Genomic DNA, 19122 nt, shown 5'->3' with positions numbered 1-19122 from the left:
TGGATTGAGGAAGGAAGGAAGGAGGGAGGGAGAGGAACCTATCACATCAGACCTGTTGACATGACATGACAACTGCAAATACTTCAAAGAGCAAATAGGAGACTCTGAAAGGAGCTGTTTAAGTAGAGGTTGTTCAAAGACAGTGTCCGTGATCCGTTGCATGTAACCAATACATTTTATTAATTATAAACTACAGTATGTGGTATTTTTAGGAGCTGGAGCTGCACTAGGCACCAGGCCACACTTCCTTCCTGTAGTCGATCAGTTTTGTTTTATTTGTGACAGTGCGCTAACTTCTAGACAATCTGTTCAGTGGAAGGAGTCAACATCCCGATTGGGGCCTGTGTCCTGTCTTTATTTTTATGTCCTGTATTTACAACTGCTGGGCCCTCACTTATTTCTTTTTTTACGAAATGGATACTGATAGGAAAAAAGCATGCAAAACAACAGTTAGTGTCCTTAGAACACATTATATAGTTTCAAAATTGCATTGATTTTGTTGATTTTTTTTTTTCTGGAGTGATGATTAAATCAGTGAAATCTTCATGAAATCTGGAGTTCAGTGGACTCACCCATCTCCATAAACCACGTTTATACCCATTTTCATTTACATAAGTTAAAATGAAGGGATATGTGTTGATTGGAGAATTGTTTATTACCTCCTGTGTTATTTCAAAGTGACAGACTGAAATGCAAATAGGACATAAGGTGTGTCTTCTACCAAATTTGGTCAAAATCGTTTCACACTCCAGAAAGTTAAAGTTAAGCTTAAAAATGCCGGAGGCCAGATTGATGGAACACAGTGAATGATCTCCCTTAAAAAGTGTGTGTGTGTGTGTGTGTGTGTGTGTGTNTGTGACTGAACAACTAGGTAAAAGAAGGTGGTGTTTAATATCACTGGAGTATTGGGTTCGAGGGGTGGGCAATCGGGTGTTTGGGTTTGGACACATACATCTTGGACATGCATATTTGCATATTAGACATCCAAATGGAGATATTGACTAGGCAATTGTATGTATGGGTCTAGAATTTATGGAGAAGCCAGAGTGGGAAATAGAAATTAGAGACTCATTGGTATATAAATGGTTTGTAAGACATGAGTCTGGAAGACACAATTCAGGAACGAGCATAGGGAGAGTATAGAAAAGGAGGCATACGAATATTGAGAAGTCAAGAGAACGTTCGGGAACCACTCGAGGAGACTAAAAAACATGAAGAGTAATATGGGAGAAGCATCAAGAGGTGCTTATCCACACAAGGGAAGAAAGTGTTCAGGAAGGAGAGGGTTCTAGCAACTGTGACAAATGGGGTGCTCGGTCAGGCAAGGTGGGAACAGAGAGCGGACTATTGGATGCAGCAAGTCCGTGATGAATGGACATCTTCACGACAGCACTGGGGTCAGATGGTGAGGAAACTCCAATCCACTGGATTCCAGGGAGAAGGATAAAGAGAGATTGGAGACGGGAGATAGAAGGCAAGTCTGCCGAGGTCTGGGAGAGGAAAGGGGTGGCAGTGAGAGGGAAATGTGAGCCAGAGGAGGGCTTTTGTTTGTGTCTTTCAAAGATGGGAGCCATAGTAGCATCCTGAATGCTGGTGGGACAGTAGAGAGAAACCCTGATGGCACGGTGAAGAGAAAGACGTGCTTTAGGGGAAGAGATAGACGTCTGGTAGCTAGTTACTGTGCAGTGTGGTTAAGTCTTGAGAGAAAGATACACAGAGGCCGGGGGACTGTGGCATGAAGAGCGCGAGCACCCCTGAGAACACTTTCATGGTTCTTGTCCACTTATCCCATTCAAAGATAAATACCGCGTGTGCAGCCAGCTCATGACCTCTGTGATCAAGTTTGTAAGGTGAGCAAGGCCTTACAGAGGATACGGGATCGCAGAGCAATGATAGCGACAGTTTTTGTTGTTAGAGGGTTTCTTTAAGTTTTTCTGGACATTGTCTACTAGACCAGCAGAGAAATATAAGACAGTTCCTCCCACCTTTTTTTTTTCTTCTAAATTTAATTAAAAAAACAAAAAACCAAAAAACAACCAAACAAGAAATCCTTTTCTTCCAAAAGCTGAAACCAAAAGAATGCTCACGACTTCATCAGACAGTAGTTGTTTTCTGTGTCTGCAGAAGCAGGCAGGGCGGGTAGAGACAAAGCAGCACAGGGTGGAAAACCGAGCTCACCCGGCTGGCCTCCTGTTCGTGCCTGCTGTGAAATGATTCCCTTCCATCAGATCTGGCCCCGAGGTATTGTGCGGATTGTGCCAAAGCCGAATGAGTGGGTGAACCTGTCACTTGTCCTTTGCAAATATGGTTTTCAGTGGTTTGATGGAAAACCAAGGCGTTTCTTTATTGCTTTAACCTACACGGATGGTAACAAGCTATTTTTCTGAGGCTTATCAGGTTGCTTCCCGGGTGACCTGAATTGGAAATTTTCCAATGTGGTTAAAATAAGGTGGCTTCTCAAAGGTTAGTTGTCGTTTTTGTTTTGTTTTTCCTTTATTTCTCCCAATGCAAGACCCAGAACTCCTAGAGGATAGCATCCAGCCTGGGGAACTTAATATGATGCCCATAGATGCCAGGTCCTCTGCCTCCAAAATAGATGGATTGAGGAAGGAAGGAAGGAGGGAGGGAGAGGAACCTATCACATCAGACCTGTTGACATGACATGACAACTGCAAATACTTCAAAGAGCAAATAGGAGACTCTGAAAGGAGCTGTTTAAGTAGAGGTTGTTCAAAGACAGTGTCCGTGATCCGTTGCATGTAACCAATACATTTTATTAATTATAAACTACAGTATGTGGTATTTTTAGGAGCTGGAGCTGCTCTAGGCACCAGGACACACTTCCTTCCTGTAGTCGATCAGTTTTGTTTTATTTGTGACAGTGCGCTAACTTCTAGACGATCTGTTCAGTGGAAGGAGTCAACATCCCGATTGGGGCCTGTGTCCTGTCTTTATTTTTATGTCCTGTATTTACAACTGCTGGGCCCTCACTTATTTCTTTTTTTACGAAATGGATACTGATAGGAAAAAAGCATGCAAAACAACAGTTAGTGTCCTTAGAACACATTATATAGTTTCAAAATTGCATTGATTTTGTTGATTTTTTTTTTTCTGGAGTGATTATTAAATCAGTGAAATCTTCATGAAATCTGGAGTTCAGTGGACTCACCCATCTCCATAAACCACGTTTATACCCATTTTCATTTACATAAGTTAAAATGAAGGGATATGTGTTGATTGGAGAATTGTTTATTACCTCCTGTGTTATTTCAAAGTGACAGACTGAAATGCAAATAGGACATAAGGTGTGTCTTCTACCAAATTTGGTCAAAATCGTTTCACACTCCAGAAAGTTAAAGTTAAGCTTAAAAATGCCGGAGGCCAGATTGATGGAACACAGTGAATGATCTCCCTTAAAAAGTGTGTGTGTGTGTGTGTGTGTGTGTGTGTGTGTGTCACAGTTTATATCATCAAAAGCATTCTCAAATAAAGACATGCAGAAAGGCAAGAAGAAATCAAATGCTTGGCAGGGAACATATTCCCTCCCCATCCCCCCAAATATACTTACCACCCTCATGCATGTGTTCCCTGTGCCAAGAAAGGCCAGCCGTCTGCCTACCATTCAGGAGTCTTGGGGATCTTCCTTGACCCCACATTCTCACCCTCTTCTCACTTAGTGCTAGTATCTCATAATTTTAAGTGTATTAGCTGATTGTTTGCTTTGATATCTAAGTTCTCCTACCATTCTTCTTTTTCTTAATTTTCCTGGTTACCTTTACTTCCCCAGACTAATTAAGAGCTGACCTCTCAAGCTCTGTTAATAAAAATCCTTTTGGAATATGGTATTATATTGTATGTACTCAGATAAAATTGTCAACAATATTGTTACATAATCCTGTCTAGGAAGTATCTTTGTAAAACTCAGATCTTTTGAATATCATTTTACTAAGTTTTAAAGTTCTTTTTGTAAAGGTTTTATACATTTCATGATAGGATTACATATTAAATATAGAAATAGACTATATTATATATATATTTAGTATCTGTATAGTATACTATATGTATTTTATATGTTATTATATATTAGCACACATTAATATTATATATATTCTCTCATGGAAGTATTTATTGTTTCCTTTTTTAATTAGCATATGGGATGGATTTGTGTATGTTGATTTTATGTCTAATCACTTTATTAAACTTTCTTGGTATTTTTAAATGAAAAGAGATTGTCTTAGATATTTTAGGACAAAAAGTAGATCACTCATGAGCAACAAAAATCTTGTTATTTCATTTTTAGTATCTATACTTCTACCTTTTTGTCTCTTATTTAATTGCCTGGGACATGTAGAACTGTGTCAAATAGCAGATAGAGAGTATCCTTGTGTTGTTTCTAGTTCTAATGGAAAGGCCTTTAATGTTTAATTATTAAGTCAGATGTTCAGGACAGATTTCTGGCAGATGTCTTTTTCATCATGTTAAGAAAATTTTTCTTCTGGGGCGCCTGGGTAGCGCAGTCGTAAAGCGTCTGCCTTTGGCTCAGGGCGTGATCCCGGCGTTCCGGGATCGAGTCCCACATCGGGGTCCTCCGCTGGGAGCCTGCTTCTTCCTCTCCCACTCCCCTGCTGTGTTCCCTCTCTTGCTGGCTGTCTCTCTGTCACAAAAATAAATAAAATCTTAAAAATAAAAAATAAAAAATAAAGACAATTTTTCTTCTTAGGTTTTTTAAAAAGCTTATGGTTGTCTCCATTTTTCAAGTTCACAAATATACCCAAACCCCTCTGTACCCTTTCTTGCTGCTGATTCTTTGCTCGTGGTCGGTCCCTGCTATGATATGCTTCCAACATCTTTTAAGACTACTATTCACTGTTCCCTCTCTGTGAGGCCTTTCTGGACCGGCTTCCTGTGTATCTCTCATTCTTCCTTTTGCCTACTCTGTAACTGTTTTTGACATATCCTTCTCCCTATAAAACTACAAAGTCCTAGAACTGAGTGCCTTAACTGTTTATCTTTGTTTCCCATATGCAAGACCCTAACATGTGTGCCGCAAAAGTACCACTAAAATGGTTTTAATAAATTAATGAATGTAAGAATTATTGAAAAGTTTTCCAAGGATAATGCAAGTAGGTGATTCCTCTGACTTGGATAATACTTTGTTGTTTCTTGGAATTTCTGTCTTTCTCTGTTTCTTAGGATTACTTAGAATTAGTTTGCAATTTCTTGAACCTTGTCCATTGTTTGGTTTCTAGCAGCACGTGTTGGGACACGGCCCTCTGAAAATACGTCAGTTATTGGAGAGGAGGAAAAATTAACAAAATGTTACATATACTGTATTAAATCTTGAGAGGAGGATATCTTTTGTTGGTTATCAAAGCTCAGAAGAATAAAGTTATTCTTGAATTCTTCACTTAATTTTATAAGAAAATATACCTTTTTTTTTCCTTTTTTTTTTTTTTTTTTTTTCCTNTTTTTTTCCTGTGTAGGGAATTACTATCCGACCACTGGTGGAATTTCTCGATGTTAAGAGGTCCAATAAGAAACAGCAAGCGGTCAGTGAAGAAATCCACTGTCGGGTAAGTGTTAATGTAGTGATAATGATTTAAGTGATAAAAGAAAAGCTTGTTGGATTCAGTCGACAGCTTGACATTCTGGCGATCATTTCTCAAAGGAGAGGGTAAAAGGGAGAGAGGGCCAAGAAGGCATGAGTTGGGAGTTTAGAGTGAGCACAGCCCCATAGTGGCTTCTCCAAATTAACCTGCTAGACCTCCTGAGAATGGGGGAACAAGGACTCCCTCTCTCTCTTTTTTTAAGATTTTATTTTAGAGAGAGAGAGAGCACAACCGGGGGGAGAGGGAGAGAGAAAATCCCAAAGCAGACTCCCTGCTGAGTGCAGAGCCCAATGTGAGGCTCAGTCCCATGACCCTGAGATCATTGACCTGAATGGCAACCAAGGGCTGGACGCTCAACTGACTAAGCCACCCAGGCACCCAGGAACAAGGAATCCCTCTTGTCACTTCCTTCAATCTGAAAATGTTTCTACTGGAAAATTATCACCATATTTCATATTTTCCAAAATTATGAACAAACTGTTATGATGAAAAAAATAACCTGAGAATTGCCTAATATTGATATAATAAAATCAATGTATTTGGAGATGAATCATTGTTTCATTGCTTTTAGTAAAAACAAACAAACAAAAACCTAACAGCAAAAAAAAAGCAAAACGGTCAGGGTCTTTGAAGTTTAGGCATGATAAAAATAGACTGCAAATTACTGATTTCAGGTAAAAATTAATCAGTAGCCTTCTTTTCCTGTTTTAGTTTTTTGATCATGTGAAGACTGGGATTGAAGATGTTTGTGGACACTGGGGTCACAACTTTTGGAGAGACAAGTAAGAAGGTCTTACACCATTATACTATGACGGGGCTCTGGCTCAGTCTGGAAGCAGGACTTACTGACCTGTGTTATTTTTCAGAGTTCACATCTTTCCTGTGTTGTGCCATAGTATGTCCTTTGAGATAAAGTTCAGCAATCACAGAGAGCCTTCTGTAAAAAGCCAGAAATCTGAGGATGATGTAGGTGTCATAGGTGAGCTCTGCTCCACAGACTCGTCATGGTCCCAGGACACTTCCATCCTGGTGAATCCACAAACAACTTCCATTTCCAAGGCTGCCTTTTAGACCAGAATGGCTGCCCCAGCATTAGCCATCATGCGCACTTTCCAGGTTACACCTAGGAAGAGAGAGACAAAGGATATGTACTAGCTTCCTCCTAACTGGAGTTACCGGAAGCTTTCACACAGTCCTTCCTGTTACACACGTGGCCTGGCCTTCTGTGGCTGGCACTCAGTCGTGAGGGCATTTCTCACTGCAAGGGAGGCTGAAGAAGACAGTCTATTTGGTGAAAAACGGAGGGTTCTGTTACTGCGTGTTGTCCCACACATTTATCAGCACATCACTGGTTAGGAAAGCCTTTTGAAGGAGACAGACAACAGATTTAAACTATATTTTGGTAGATTCCTCTTACCTTCTTGCCTTTGCTTTCCTAACTTACTGATAGATGCCCTCCCTCCCTCCTGCTAATTTACATGAAGTTGACCAACCTACCAATTTATGTAATTTCACATCAGGGAGTTTTTGAGTGCTTACTGTTTGTTCACATGTTCTGACATGATACTGGATTACAGGAGACGTATAAACCATGAACTCAGGACTTTAAAATTTTGCAATATAATGAAGGCAACAAAGCAGTCACACAGTGAATGGGGGTGTGTGTGTGTGTGTGTGAGTGAGTGATATCATTAAGTAGTAAGATGATTTACAGAGACTCTAAGTGCTAATATACCCTTTACAAACCTGACCACACTGTTCGCTGATGTAGAAAAGCCTCTTGGACTTAGCCTTACTTTATAAGCGAAGGAAAAATAGTTTTATCTGTATGGAGAGAGCTCCCGGTTAGCTATGTGGGGGCACAAAGTAATAAAGCAAACTAAATCTCCATTGTTAAAGTATGGGGAAAATGACCCTTTATCTTGGGCAGGATTCACATTTTTGCAGCAGGAGGCGGATGAGAGAACCCTACCCACCTGCGCTGTGACTTTCTAAGAGCTTCCCTGCTTTATGTCCCCAGGACCTTCCTAACAAAGACAGATCCTTGTCTTTGCCAAGCCAGCGATTCAGACTTTTCTGCCTCTCTTCCTCTGTCTTTTCCTCAGCCAGACCTGTTTTCCAACTACCTCCTCCCTTTCTACCCGATCCCTTTTTTCCCTCCTCCAGCATCCCATCTGTCCTTCCCTGGAGGGACAAGAAAGAGTAGTCGCAAGAACAGGTGGTTCCTTTCCAAAAGGGAAATTGGGTTAAGGATTTATACCACTCCTCTGCCACCCAAACGGGAAACTAGACGTGAGCAGGCGTAGGAATCACATCAGCACCCCTGGGGCCGTGTTAGGAGGAAGTCTTGGACCTTGTGGTCATGTGGATTTGGTCTGGAACCTCAGGTAAAGGAACATCAGAGAAAGACTGGCTACATCCTACCTGTCTTGAGGGTCCGTGAGTCTGTTCTGAGCAAACATCTACAGCTGCCAGGCTAATTGGACTATAAATACTAAAGATGGCAGCACCAACTCTGATTTCGTGTCTGAAAGGTAATATTGCTCCATGTCTCACATTCTTCTCCACAGTGTACACATTTCGTTCAACCCCTGTGTATTTCCGTGCATGACAGACTCCAGGTCAATTTCAAATAATTCCCCGGATTGTCAAGCGCACTGGTTTTCGCAGGTAGAGCAGGGAAGTGTGTGTGGGTATGGAGGAATTTGGTGCTGACGCAGATCATTTCTAAAATGAGCTCTGCTCAGGTCCTGTCTCTGGTATGTACGTAATTGTTGATGTTACTAAATAGCCCATATAAAGAAGTGGATTGTTGTAGGTATGTTGGGTATCCTTCCATTTCCTCTGGAATCCTTCATGCTGTGGATGTCTAGTGGTCTTGCCAGAGAATTCGTGAGGCATCTGATCCTTTGGGAAAGGGTAAAGCTTAAACCTTTGAGTAGGGAAGTTTCCCACACTTGGTAAAAGGAGTCTAATGATGGTGCGGGAGAGCGCCCAGGTGTAGGTTGGCAGAGAAACGAAAAGTGTGAAAATAAAGCAAAGAAAGCGCAGGGTTCCTCTGCTAAATCAGATGCCCTTGCCCTTAATGCTTATATTCTTCCTTTTGTTTCTCTCTAGTGAAAAGCCAAAACAATAATAAAAATAACAGAAGTTTAAAAAGATGTGTTGCAGAATCAACTTAGAAAAAACTTGGCGCCTCTTTTGTGTAGTGGCCAGTCAGAAGGATGACTCTTTAATTATTCATCGCCCTCCAGTGTAGAGCAAAGGGCTAGTACCAAGGATGTGGGTTCGCATTATTCCTTTCATAGCACAGGTGTACCCATAAACCTCCTTGGGCTTATGGTAATCACCATAATGCGTTTCTTTCTTTCTCAACAAATATTCATTGCATGCTGTTTTGTTTACCTATTGGCCTAATAATGTCACATAACAAACCTCCCCGATACTCAGCTGCTCAAACAACAGTCACATTATTAAAGCGTGTGAGTCAGGAGTCTGAGAGTCCGGGCTCTGGGCCTGGCCGCGCTGGGCTGCTGCGGACTGGTCTTGCTCCTGCTTCCCTGGAGTGGGTTGGTTTTGTCATCTGATCCCTGCTGGCCTTCTCTGGTGTGACTGGAGTGACTGAACTCTGCTTCATGTGGCATTCACTTTTGTCTTGGGACTCATGAGTCACTCCACGCATACCCTTGTCATGGTAATTGTGGAAACAAAGAGGTAAGCTTCAGTACACAAGCCCATTTTAAGCCTCTGCCCCAATTGTCATGTCTGCTACAGCCCCCTAACCAGATCAGGGAACATTATTGAGGCCAGTGGCAGGAAACAGGACAGCACAGGTCATTTGGGCCATGGTGGAAGGACATCGCCAAGTAATAGGGCAGAGGGTGTGGCTACAGGGAGGAATTGAGACCAAATGATCCATTCTACCATCTGTGCTTATAGTGTGCCAGGCACTGTCCGAGGCACTGGTGATAAAGGAAAAAGTGGAAAAACAGCAACAACAAAAAAATCTGTGCCCATATATATCATTCTAGTGCTAGAAGACAGAAAGTAAGATAAATTATATCGCATGTTGGAAAATGATAATTGCTATGGAGAAAAATATATCTGGCAGGTAGAATAGGAAATTCAGGGGGTGGGAGATGGCATGCAGTTCTAATGGGCTTCTCTGATAAATGACTCCTGAGGAAACACTTAAAGGAGGCTCTGTAACTGAGCCCTGCAGGTGTATGGGGGAAAGGTGTTCATGGTGCAAAGTACACTGGGTATAAAAGCCCATGGATGGGAGCAGAGCTGGCAAGTTTCCAGGGCAGGAAGGACACCAGTGAGGCTGGACGTGAGAAGCACAGTGCCAAGGGATACAGCTCCAAATTGTGTAGGGCCCCAGATCACTGTGCATTTACTCATCTGGGATGCAGCGTTTCATGTGGTTTGACTTACATTTTATCAGCATCACTCTGGCTTCTGTGTCAAGGGTAGTCTGTAGGAATGCAGGGGTGAAAGCAGGGAGAGCAGTTGGATGCCTGTTGCAAAAATCCATTGAGAGATGACGATGTCTTGGACCAGGGTAGATCCAAGAGACAGGAGCGTAGAAGGGGTAAGGCATGGTTGGACTGTGTGTGTGTGTTGATGGTGGAACCAGCAGAAATTGTCAAGAGTGGATATGAAGTATTAGCTTGCTGGAGTTGCTATAACGAAGGACCACAGATTGCGTGGTTTAAACACTAGAAATTTATTTTCTCACAGTTCTGGGGACTAGAAGTTCAAGATCAAAGTATCAGCAAATTTGGTTCTTTCTGTGGGCCGCGAGGGAAGCGGCTTGCAGATGGCCTCCTTCCTGCCTCTTTGCATGTCTGTCCAAATTTCCTTTAGTCCTAGAGACACCAGTCATATTGGATTGAGACCCACCCTAATGACCTCATAACTTCATTACCACTGTAAAGACCCTGTCTCCAAATAGTCACATTCTGAGGGGTTAGGGGTGAGGACTTCAATCTGTGATTTTTAAGGGTGACGCAATTCAGGCCGTAACATGGAATGTGAGAGAAGGAGAAAAATCAAATGTTACATCAGGGTTTTTGACCTGGTGGAGTGGTTGTCAACTGAAATGGCAAGGACTGTAGGAGAAAATGCGTTCGATCTGGGAACATCGAGTTTGAGAACTGGATATCCAAGTGGGGATGTTAACTGGGCAGCTGAATAGTCATTTCTGGGCCGTGGGGACAAGACTGGAGCAGGAGATACAAATGGGTGGGAGTCACTGGCACAGAGATGCCATTAAAATCAGGAGATTGGGCGAGATGGCCAGAGAACAAGCGGAGATCAAGAGGACCAAGATAGAGCCCTGGGCACTCCTACATCAGGAGGCCAGAAAGAAGAAAAAGACCCAACAAAAGAGGCTGAGAAAGAGGAGGGAACCCAGGGGTGTGTGACATTCTGGAAGATGTTAAGCAGGAGCAGTCAGAAAAGGTGAGGGCTAATGATTGGCCATTGGATTTATACTGTGGGGTCACTGACGACCTCAGTACGAGTCGCTTCAGCAGAGTATTAGGGCAAAAGCCTAATTTGTGGATGTTCAAAAGATAATCAGAGGAGGAATTGGAGGAAGTATTAACACTTTTGAGTAATGTCACTGAAAGGAGAAGCAAGAAAATAGCAAATGTTAAAAATATACATATTTTAATCTATAATTAGTGAATATTAGATATATGTATATCATGGCTATATACAAAAATGTACCGATGGTAACATTTACATATATATATTTTATATGCACTTATATTCAGGTATACACATATAAAAATATATATATATTGATCAGACAAGCTAAATACTACTACTCAGTTTTTCCCCAGGTGTGGTAGAAATGGTGGTAAAAACAGGTTTGTGTTTGGGGTTTTTGGGGGGTTTTTTTTGGTCAATGTAGTATGAATTAATTGAAGCTTGCATTTTCTTTATTTCCAGGTTTAAGAAATTCGATGACAAATACTTGCGGAAGCTTTTGATTCGGGAAAACCAACCCAAGTCAAGTATTGTGTCTTTATATAAAAAGCTTGAAATAAAACATGCCATTGAGATGGCAGAGACCGGGATGATAAGTGCGGTTCCTTCTTTTGCATCTCTGAAGTAAGTGCTGTTTTGCAAATAGAAGTTAGTACTACTAAGTATGTCTTCATAGTTTTTTCAAAACCAGTAGTAGTAACAAATTTCATCCGTGTCCTAGACCTCACAGAAGAATGAGATTCTGGTTAAAATGTGAAGCCTAGAAATGTATACCTTCTGTTATGTCACATCAGGTCAAATCATATCATGTTATTTTAGAATTGGCTAGTCAGAAAATACTTTGTCATGTTTAGGACGATTATGCCTTTGCTGTATTTTCTTGAGGTAATTCATTGCTTTGTGAAAGTGCCTCTTTAGCAAGCATTTTGAAATGGAATATCTTAAGGTGTGTGATTTGTAAATATGCATGTAATTAGATAGCTATTTCCTCAGAGATCATTCATACAGTCATAGTTTAAGGCTTGCAAAGAACATTAGTGATCGTCTGGTATGGTGGTTCTCAACCCAGGCTGCATATGAAAAATATCTTAGGAGCATTTAAATAATACAGGTGTCCAGGGCCCACCCACACCAGTAAAACCAGAATCTCTGGTGGTAAGGCCCAGGTATGGGTATATTTTATTTATAAGTTCTTCAGATACTTCCACTATGCAGTCAAGATTGAGAGCCACTGATATAGTCTGTCTCCCTAATTTTAAAAATGAGGAAATGAAGATTCAGAATGGTAAAGTGACTTACCCAAAATCTTATAGCAAATCTGTAGCAGAACAGCAAATGCTCAGTTAACAGTAGGTCATTTTATCATGTAAACATCTACCCTTTCCTACCACAAAAATGATAGAAATTACAGGTTCTGCTGATTTCTTATTTCACTGAGGAGCTTGAAGTATATTTAAAATACATGTCACCTAATTAAAATGCTATCTATGGAAGTGCTGAAATGAGACAGGAAACTCCAAATCACACCCAACCGTATAAACGAGGATTTTTACTAAGATGTAAAACCCCTATTAGAAATATGGGAGTTTACACAACCCAGAATAAAAAGAAATAGTGGTCAGGATGGCTTGGAGGTAAAGGCATTGCACTGCACTAGAAACAGGGGTGTGAGCAGAGTGACTGATTTATAGTCCCACCCTGCAATAATTCACTGTGTGTCCTCAAGCTGGTTCATCTGTTTCCCTGAGATTGAGTTTCTTCCAAGTAGAAATGGGGCTATACTTGATCTGTGTTTCCCTCTAGCTTTATAAGTTAATGATCTTTCTTATGCACTATTCTATTGCAGTTGTAACAAGGGGTAATTCAGTTATTCACCTTCACAAAGGAGAGCCATTGTCTTTGTGATCACAGAAGAAAAAAAAAATCTTAGTTTTACTTTCTGTTTATAGTTCATTTAGAAACTGGTAGTAAGCAGAGAAAAGGCAAAGGTTTAAGGTTATGGAAGGGGGGGTAGCAGAGTTAATGGTCAGCCTCATAGTTACATCAATGAGTACCATATAGACCATTCCATATCTCCTGAAATGTTTTCTTTAGCGGAAATTAGAAGCAAAACGGGAGGTGATAAGGAATTGTTTTTCTGACAGTAATGGACTAAGTGTTCTAGACCAAACGATCCTACGAGAGCAACTAGGAAAAAAGGACAAAATATATTTTAAAAATCTGCTTTAAAGCTGGAAATTACTAGTACAATGAGGAATTTCTTGGCCAAGAGTCAACAGAAAAGGGAAGTCCAAGAAGATGGACCTGGCATTTGGTGCTCTTTTTTCCCTGGATCACAGAGAAATTATCTGAGAATCTAAAAGTCTAAAACAAGTTTTGACAGACTGATTGGTCTTCAAGAGTAAAAATTGGAATTGAGGACCTACCAAGAAGGAGGAGCTTTTGTCCTCAGCTATAGTTTATTACTTCAGAATTCTACACCTTACCCCTCAAAGGAAAGAAGTATGACCTAGAATTATCTTAATCTGTGATTCTTTAAATCATCTGAGATTGATATTACTTTTATCCCAGCTGACTGAGAGAAATAAACTTAAATCTTCTCTGGAGGAAAATAAGATTATAAAGAGTCTTAAACTACCTCCATGATTTTTCATATATAATGTCTAGCAACCAATCAAAAGCATATGAGTAGACAAGGAAATGTTATTGGAAACTCTGAAAAAAGATAAACAAAAACAGAGAGTAGTAACAGATACAAGGGGGTTTCAGATAATTGAGTTAGGGACTTTAAAATAAAAGTATGTTTAAGGAAGGAAAATGGCATCAACACTTTTGACATTGTCATGGAGATTCTATAAATAAAAAAGATCTACGTGGAATATTTGAACTAAAAATTGACTAAATTTAGGATCTCATTTGATAGCGTAAAAGTAGATAAGACACAGCTGTAGGGAGAATTGATTGGAAGATAGAACAGAAGGAATAATCAGAATGAAGCATAGAGTGAAAAAATCTATGGAAAACAAAGTAAGAAATATATGGATATTGTGAAACGTTCCAAATGGCAATGAGAGGTAAATTAGTAGGAATGGTATTTTAAGAGATCATGACTGAGCATTTCCCCAAACAGATAAAAGACATGAACTGTGACAAACCCCAAGCAGATTAAATAAGAAGAAAACCAAAACCAAATGCTAGTAAAACTGCTACAAGTCAAAAACACAAAGAGAAAATTTTGAACATAATCAGAGGAAAGAAGAGACCTATTTTCTTCAAAAGAGAAAAACAACAAAAAAAAAACCCTGACAATTGGTTTTTCAACAAAAGCCATGGAAACCATTAGTATCTTCCAAATTCTGAAAGAAAGTGACTGATGACTTAGAGTTCCATATCCTGCTGAAATATTCTTAAAAAAAAAGTAGCATAAAAATATTTTCAGATAAATAAAAAAAATCATACCAAATTGAATGATGAAAGTTTTAGACAGACAGAAGGAGGAGTCTCTTAGGGAAGCTCGGAGATTAAGGAAGAAATTAAAGTAATGGAAATGATGAATATTTATAAAACCTAAATGAATATTAATTACATAAAATAATGTCTGTGGGGTTTTGAATGTAAATAGAATTAAAATTAACAACAAAAATAGCTTATAAATTGGCAGGAGGTGACTGGTGTTGTTGTATTCTAATGTAATCCCAGGAAACCACTAAACCAGTAAGTGAATGTGACAAGCTAACAGAATAGGAAAATAAAATAGCAAAATAAACTAAAATTTAAAAAGGCAACGAAGTAGAAAAAATAATTATAGAACAAATAGAATGCAAATAGTAAGATGATAGTTTTGAACCCCAAGGTAATTACATTAAATATAAATGTACTCCATTTAGAAGGATGGATGATCAGAATGGATAAAAATATACAACTCACAAGATGTTGCTTATAAGAGACAGTACTCCTATCTAAGGGTACAGAAAGTTTACAGGTGAAAGGTTGATAAAAAGATATCTTGTTGAAGCACTAAACAAAAGAAAGTTTGTGTAATTATCATAAAATGTAAACATAATGAGAAAAATATTGCTAGGCATAAAGAGATTCATTTCATAATGATAAAAATTTCAATTCTAAAAGAAGATGTAAAAGTCTAAATTAGCATATAAATAATAACATAGCCTCAAAATATATAAACTAAAACTTGACAGAGCCGTAAGTAGAAATACACAAACTCGTAATCATAGTGGATAATTGTATTGCTCTTCTGCTGGCAACTGATAGTACAAGCAGACACACTTTCAGTAAAGATACAGAAGATTTCAACCACATAATAAACAATCAAGCCTTTAAACGTTTCATATAGGGTATGTTCCCTTGCCAGAAGTGAATCAAAAACTAAATAAAATATAAAACAGTATAAAAAGTCAAATACCCCTTTCTTTAGAAGTTGAATAAAAACTGCATCAGATAAACTGTGATGTAAATCAGAAAATATTTTGAAAAACGCGACATATGAAAACTTGCATAAAGCTTTTAAAGGGAAATTTTTTTAACCTTTAATGAAAATGTTACAAATAAAGTCATGCTGAAAGTCAGTAGTCCATGCTAGGAAATTAGAAAAAGGAACAACAAATTAAACCCATAAAAGACAAGGAAATTTGAATAGTACTCCAAGTATTAAATAAACAAATCTGCAATTGAAATTGTTCCCACAAAGTAAACCCCAAGACCATATGGCTTTATTTGTAAATTCCACCAAATATTTAAGGAGGAGATAAAACCAATCTTACACAAACTTCTTCAGAAAGTAAGAAAGGAGGGAAAGCTTCCCAAATTGTCTTATGGGACTAGCGAAGGAAAATTATAGATATAAGATTTCTGTAAAAATTCTTTTTTTTTTTAAAGATTTTATTTATTTATTTGACAGAGATAGAGACAGCCAGCGAGAGAGGGAGCATAAGCAGGAGGGAGTGGGAGAGGAAGAAGCAGGCTCATAACAGAGGAGCCTGATGTGGGGCTCGATCCCATAACGCCGGGATCACGCCCTGAGCCGAAGGCAGACGCTTAACCGTTGTGCCACCCAGGCGCCCCTCTGTAAAAATTCTACACATAGTATTAGCAAACGAAATCCAGAGATATGTAAAAAAGATATACAGCACAATAATTTTGACTTATTCCAGGAATATAAGGGTGACTTAAAAGTAAAAAATCCGTTATTTGCCTCATTTACAGAATAAAAGAAGAAAAATCAGAGGTTTTTATTATTTATCTGTAATAGAGGCAGAAAAATTATATGATAAAATTCAACATCTATTCTTGATTTTTTAAAAAATACTTTATTTATTTATGAGAGAGAGGGAGAGAGCAGATGTGCAAGCAGCGGGAGGAGCAGAGGAAGAGGGACAAGCAGACTCTGCACTGAGCTCGGAGCCTGACAAGGAGCCTGATCTCACAACCCGGAGATGATGACCTGAGCCAAAATCAAGAGTTGGACACTTAACCAGCTGAGCCAGTCAGGTGCCCCTCTATTATTGATTTAAAAAAAACCAAAACCTAAATAGACTAAGAATAGAAGAAATCCTTTTTCAATCTGATAAAGTTTATTCACAAATAATCTACAGCAAATGATATTTTTAATATTGAAATGTTGAAATATTGAAAGCTTTACCCTAAGATCTGGAAACAGATGCCTATTATTACTATTTCTATGAATATTTTACCAATGCTAAACAAACAAAAAAAAAGATTAAAGATTAAGGATAGGAAAACAAAGAAAGCTGTCATTATTCCCAAACAGCTTGATTGTTTTCACAGAAAATCCAAAAGAACCTACAGATAATTAGACATAATAAGTAAATTTACCCAGGTTTCTTAATACATGGTAAAAAATGTCAGTGGTAGTTTTCGTAAATATCAACAAATAGAAAGTGACATTTAAAAAAATGCTCAGTTTAGAATAGTATCATGAAATGTATACATCAATATCAAACATCAAAATGAAATTTAGAGAGTGCGTTTGAAACCTCTCCACAGAAAGTCCCAAACAGATAAGACCATATTAATAAAAAGAAAGACTCAATATTACAAGATTTTCAGATCTTCTCAAATTGATCTATGGATTCAGAACAATTCCATTAAAAATCCCAATGTGTGTGTGTGTGTGTGTGTGTGTGTGTGTGTGATTAGACAGTCTGGTCCTAAAATTTCTATGGAAATACAAAGGGCCCAGATTAACTAAGACAAAATTGTCTTGAAAACTGAAGAACAAATTTGAAGAATTTACACTATTAGGTAGCAAGACTTTCTGTAAAGCTCCCATGATTGAGACAATGTGATACTGAACAAAAACAGAAGAACAAATAGACCAGCGGAACAAAGTAAGAGTTTAGAATAGACCCATGCATATATGGATACTTATTAATGACGAAGTTTACAGTACAAAGTAGTAGGGAAAAGATGACCTTAAAAAATGGCCTTGGGTCAGTTAGGGATCCATATGGAGATAAAGTGAACTTGAACACTATTCCACATTGTATCAAGCCAAGGAGTATCATAGGTATGCATGGGAGTGGGGAAACAATGAAGCTTTTGAAAACTATATGAGAGAATATCCTGTTACTGTTGTAATAGGAAAATATTTCATTAAAGGAATGAAAAGGCAAACCATAAAATGGGAGAAGATACTTGTCTCACATAAAACTGAGAAAGGTCTAAAAAAAAAAAAAAAAAAAAANTGTGGAAAAATGGAAATGGACAAGAGACGTGTTCAGGCAGTTTATAAAATAGGGTATCCACATGGTCAATAATCATATGTGTTCCAAAATATATATATGAGAATACTCATAAAAGCATTGTTTGTCATATCCAAAATTCAGAAATAAGGCAAATACCCATCAACAGTAAAATGGATAAATTGTTATATATTCATGCAATGGGATATTATACAATGAATAAAATGAACAACCCGCAGCTACATGTGATAACACAGATGAATCTCTAACACAGTGCTAAGCAAAAGAATCCAAATTTAAAAGACTACCTATTGAAATAAATACATATATACATATATACATACATACATACATACATACTGTAATCATAGGTACACTCTATCTATATAGGTAAGACCCCATTTATATAGAGTTCAAATTCAGGTACAACTATTATAACAACTTAGAAGTTAGGGTAGTGGTTGTTTTGTCAAAGAGCAAGGGAAGTAGTGATTGTTGCGGGGCAGAATACAATGTGGTTTCTCGGGTTTTGATTCACGTTCTGTTTTTTTGATTTGGGTAGTGGTTATACAAGTACATTCACTTTGTGAATATTCATTGAGCCGTGCATGTAAGATTCATGCACTTTTCTCTTTTGAATTATATTCCAATAAAATATATTTTAAATATAAACAAGGGAGGTAGTTGTGCACTTATCGCTACAGTTATACAAACATTTGTTGGCTAAAACTTGGTGGAAACATTGTACAAGAACATCAGATCCCCAAACAATTGTTACCTCTTGACCTTATAATTCCTTCTAAAATTCTATGGAGTAATTTTGCTGATCAAAAAACCTGATTAGAAACCCAGACAGCTGTCTAAGCAACAATGTCTCAATCTAAGAAGAAGCTTCTTAAAACCTGATCCAAGCAATTAAGGTTGAGGCAAAAATGAATCATTTATATCTAGAGAAGTCTGTTCTGCTGAAGCCTTAGATTTCTGTGTTCATTCATTTGTGTTTCTCCATCTCCCTTTGGGCATAGGTAATTCATATTATGCTTGTTTTTCAGTAACAAGTTTGCATTAAAAAAAATAAGAGAACTATGTTCTTCAATTGGTACCTCCCTAGCCCATCTTCTGTTAGACCTCTATTAATTAATTTATCTTCTTATCTATGTATTTTATTGCACTGTATATTTTTGTCGGCCCCCTCAAAGCCTTTTTGAAGGAGTTAGAATAAAACTGTATAAATACAGTTGGTTCTTATTGTTGGCGGTAGTTATGCTCTATAAAATTACCATGAATGTGGA

General features: G+C 38.4%; 1 protein-coding gene across 1 annotated transcript in view; it reads left to right on the top strand.

The window, feature by feature from the left end:
* SLC9A2 (solute carrier family 9 member A2) overlaps positions 1–19122 on the top strand; it is a 108269-nt gene that overhangs the window by 80636 nt on the left and 8511 nt on the right. The window contains exons 6-8 of the mRNA XM_034658936.1: positions 5484–5573; positions 6321–6391; positions 11571–11732. Coding sequence (XP_034514827.1) covers positions 5484–5573; positions 6321–6391; positions 11571–11732 — 323 coding nt within the window. The remainder of the gene's footprint in view (positions 1–5483; positions 5574–6320; positions 6392–11570; positions 11733–19122) is intronic.

This window comes from Ailuropoda melanoleuca, chromosome 4 (genome assembly GCF_002007445.2).
Source record: "Ailuropoda melanoleuca isolate Jingjing chromosome 4, ASM200744v2, whole genome shotgun sequence".
NCBI lineage: Eukaryota > Metazoa > Chordata > Mammalia > Carnivora > Ursidae > Ailuropoda > Ailuropoda melanoleuca.
Note: the sequence above shows the minus strand (reverse complement) of the source record. Positions and strands in the feature narration are given on the sequence as shown.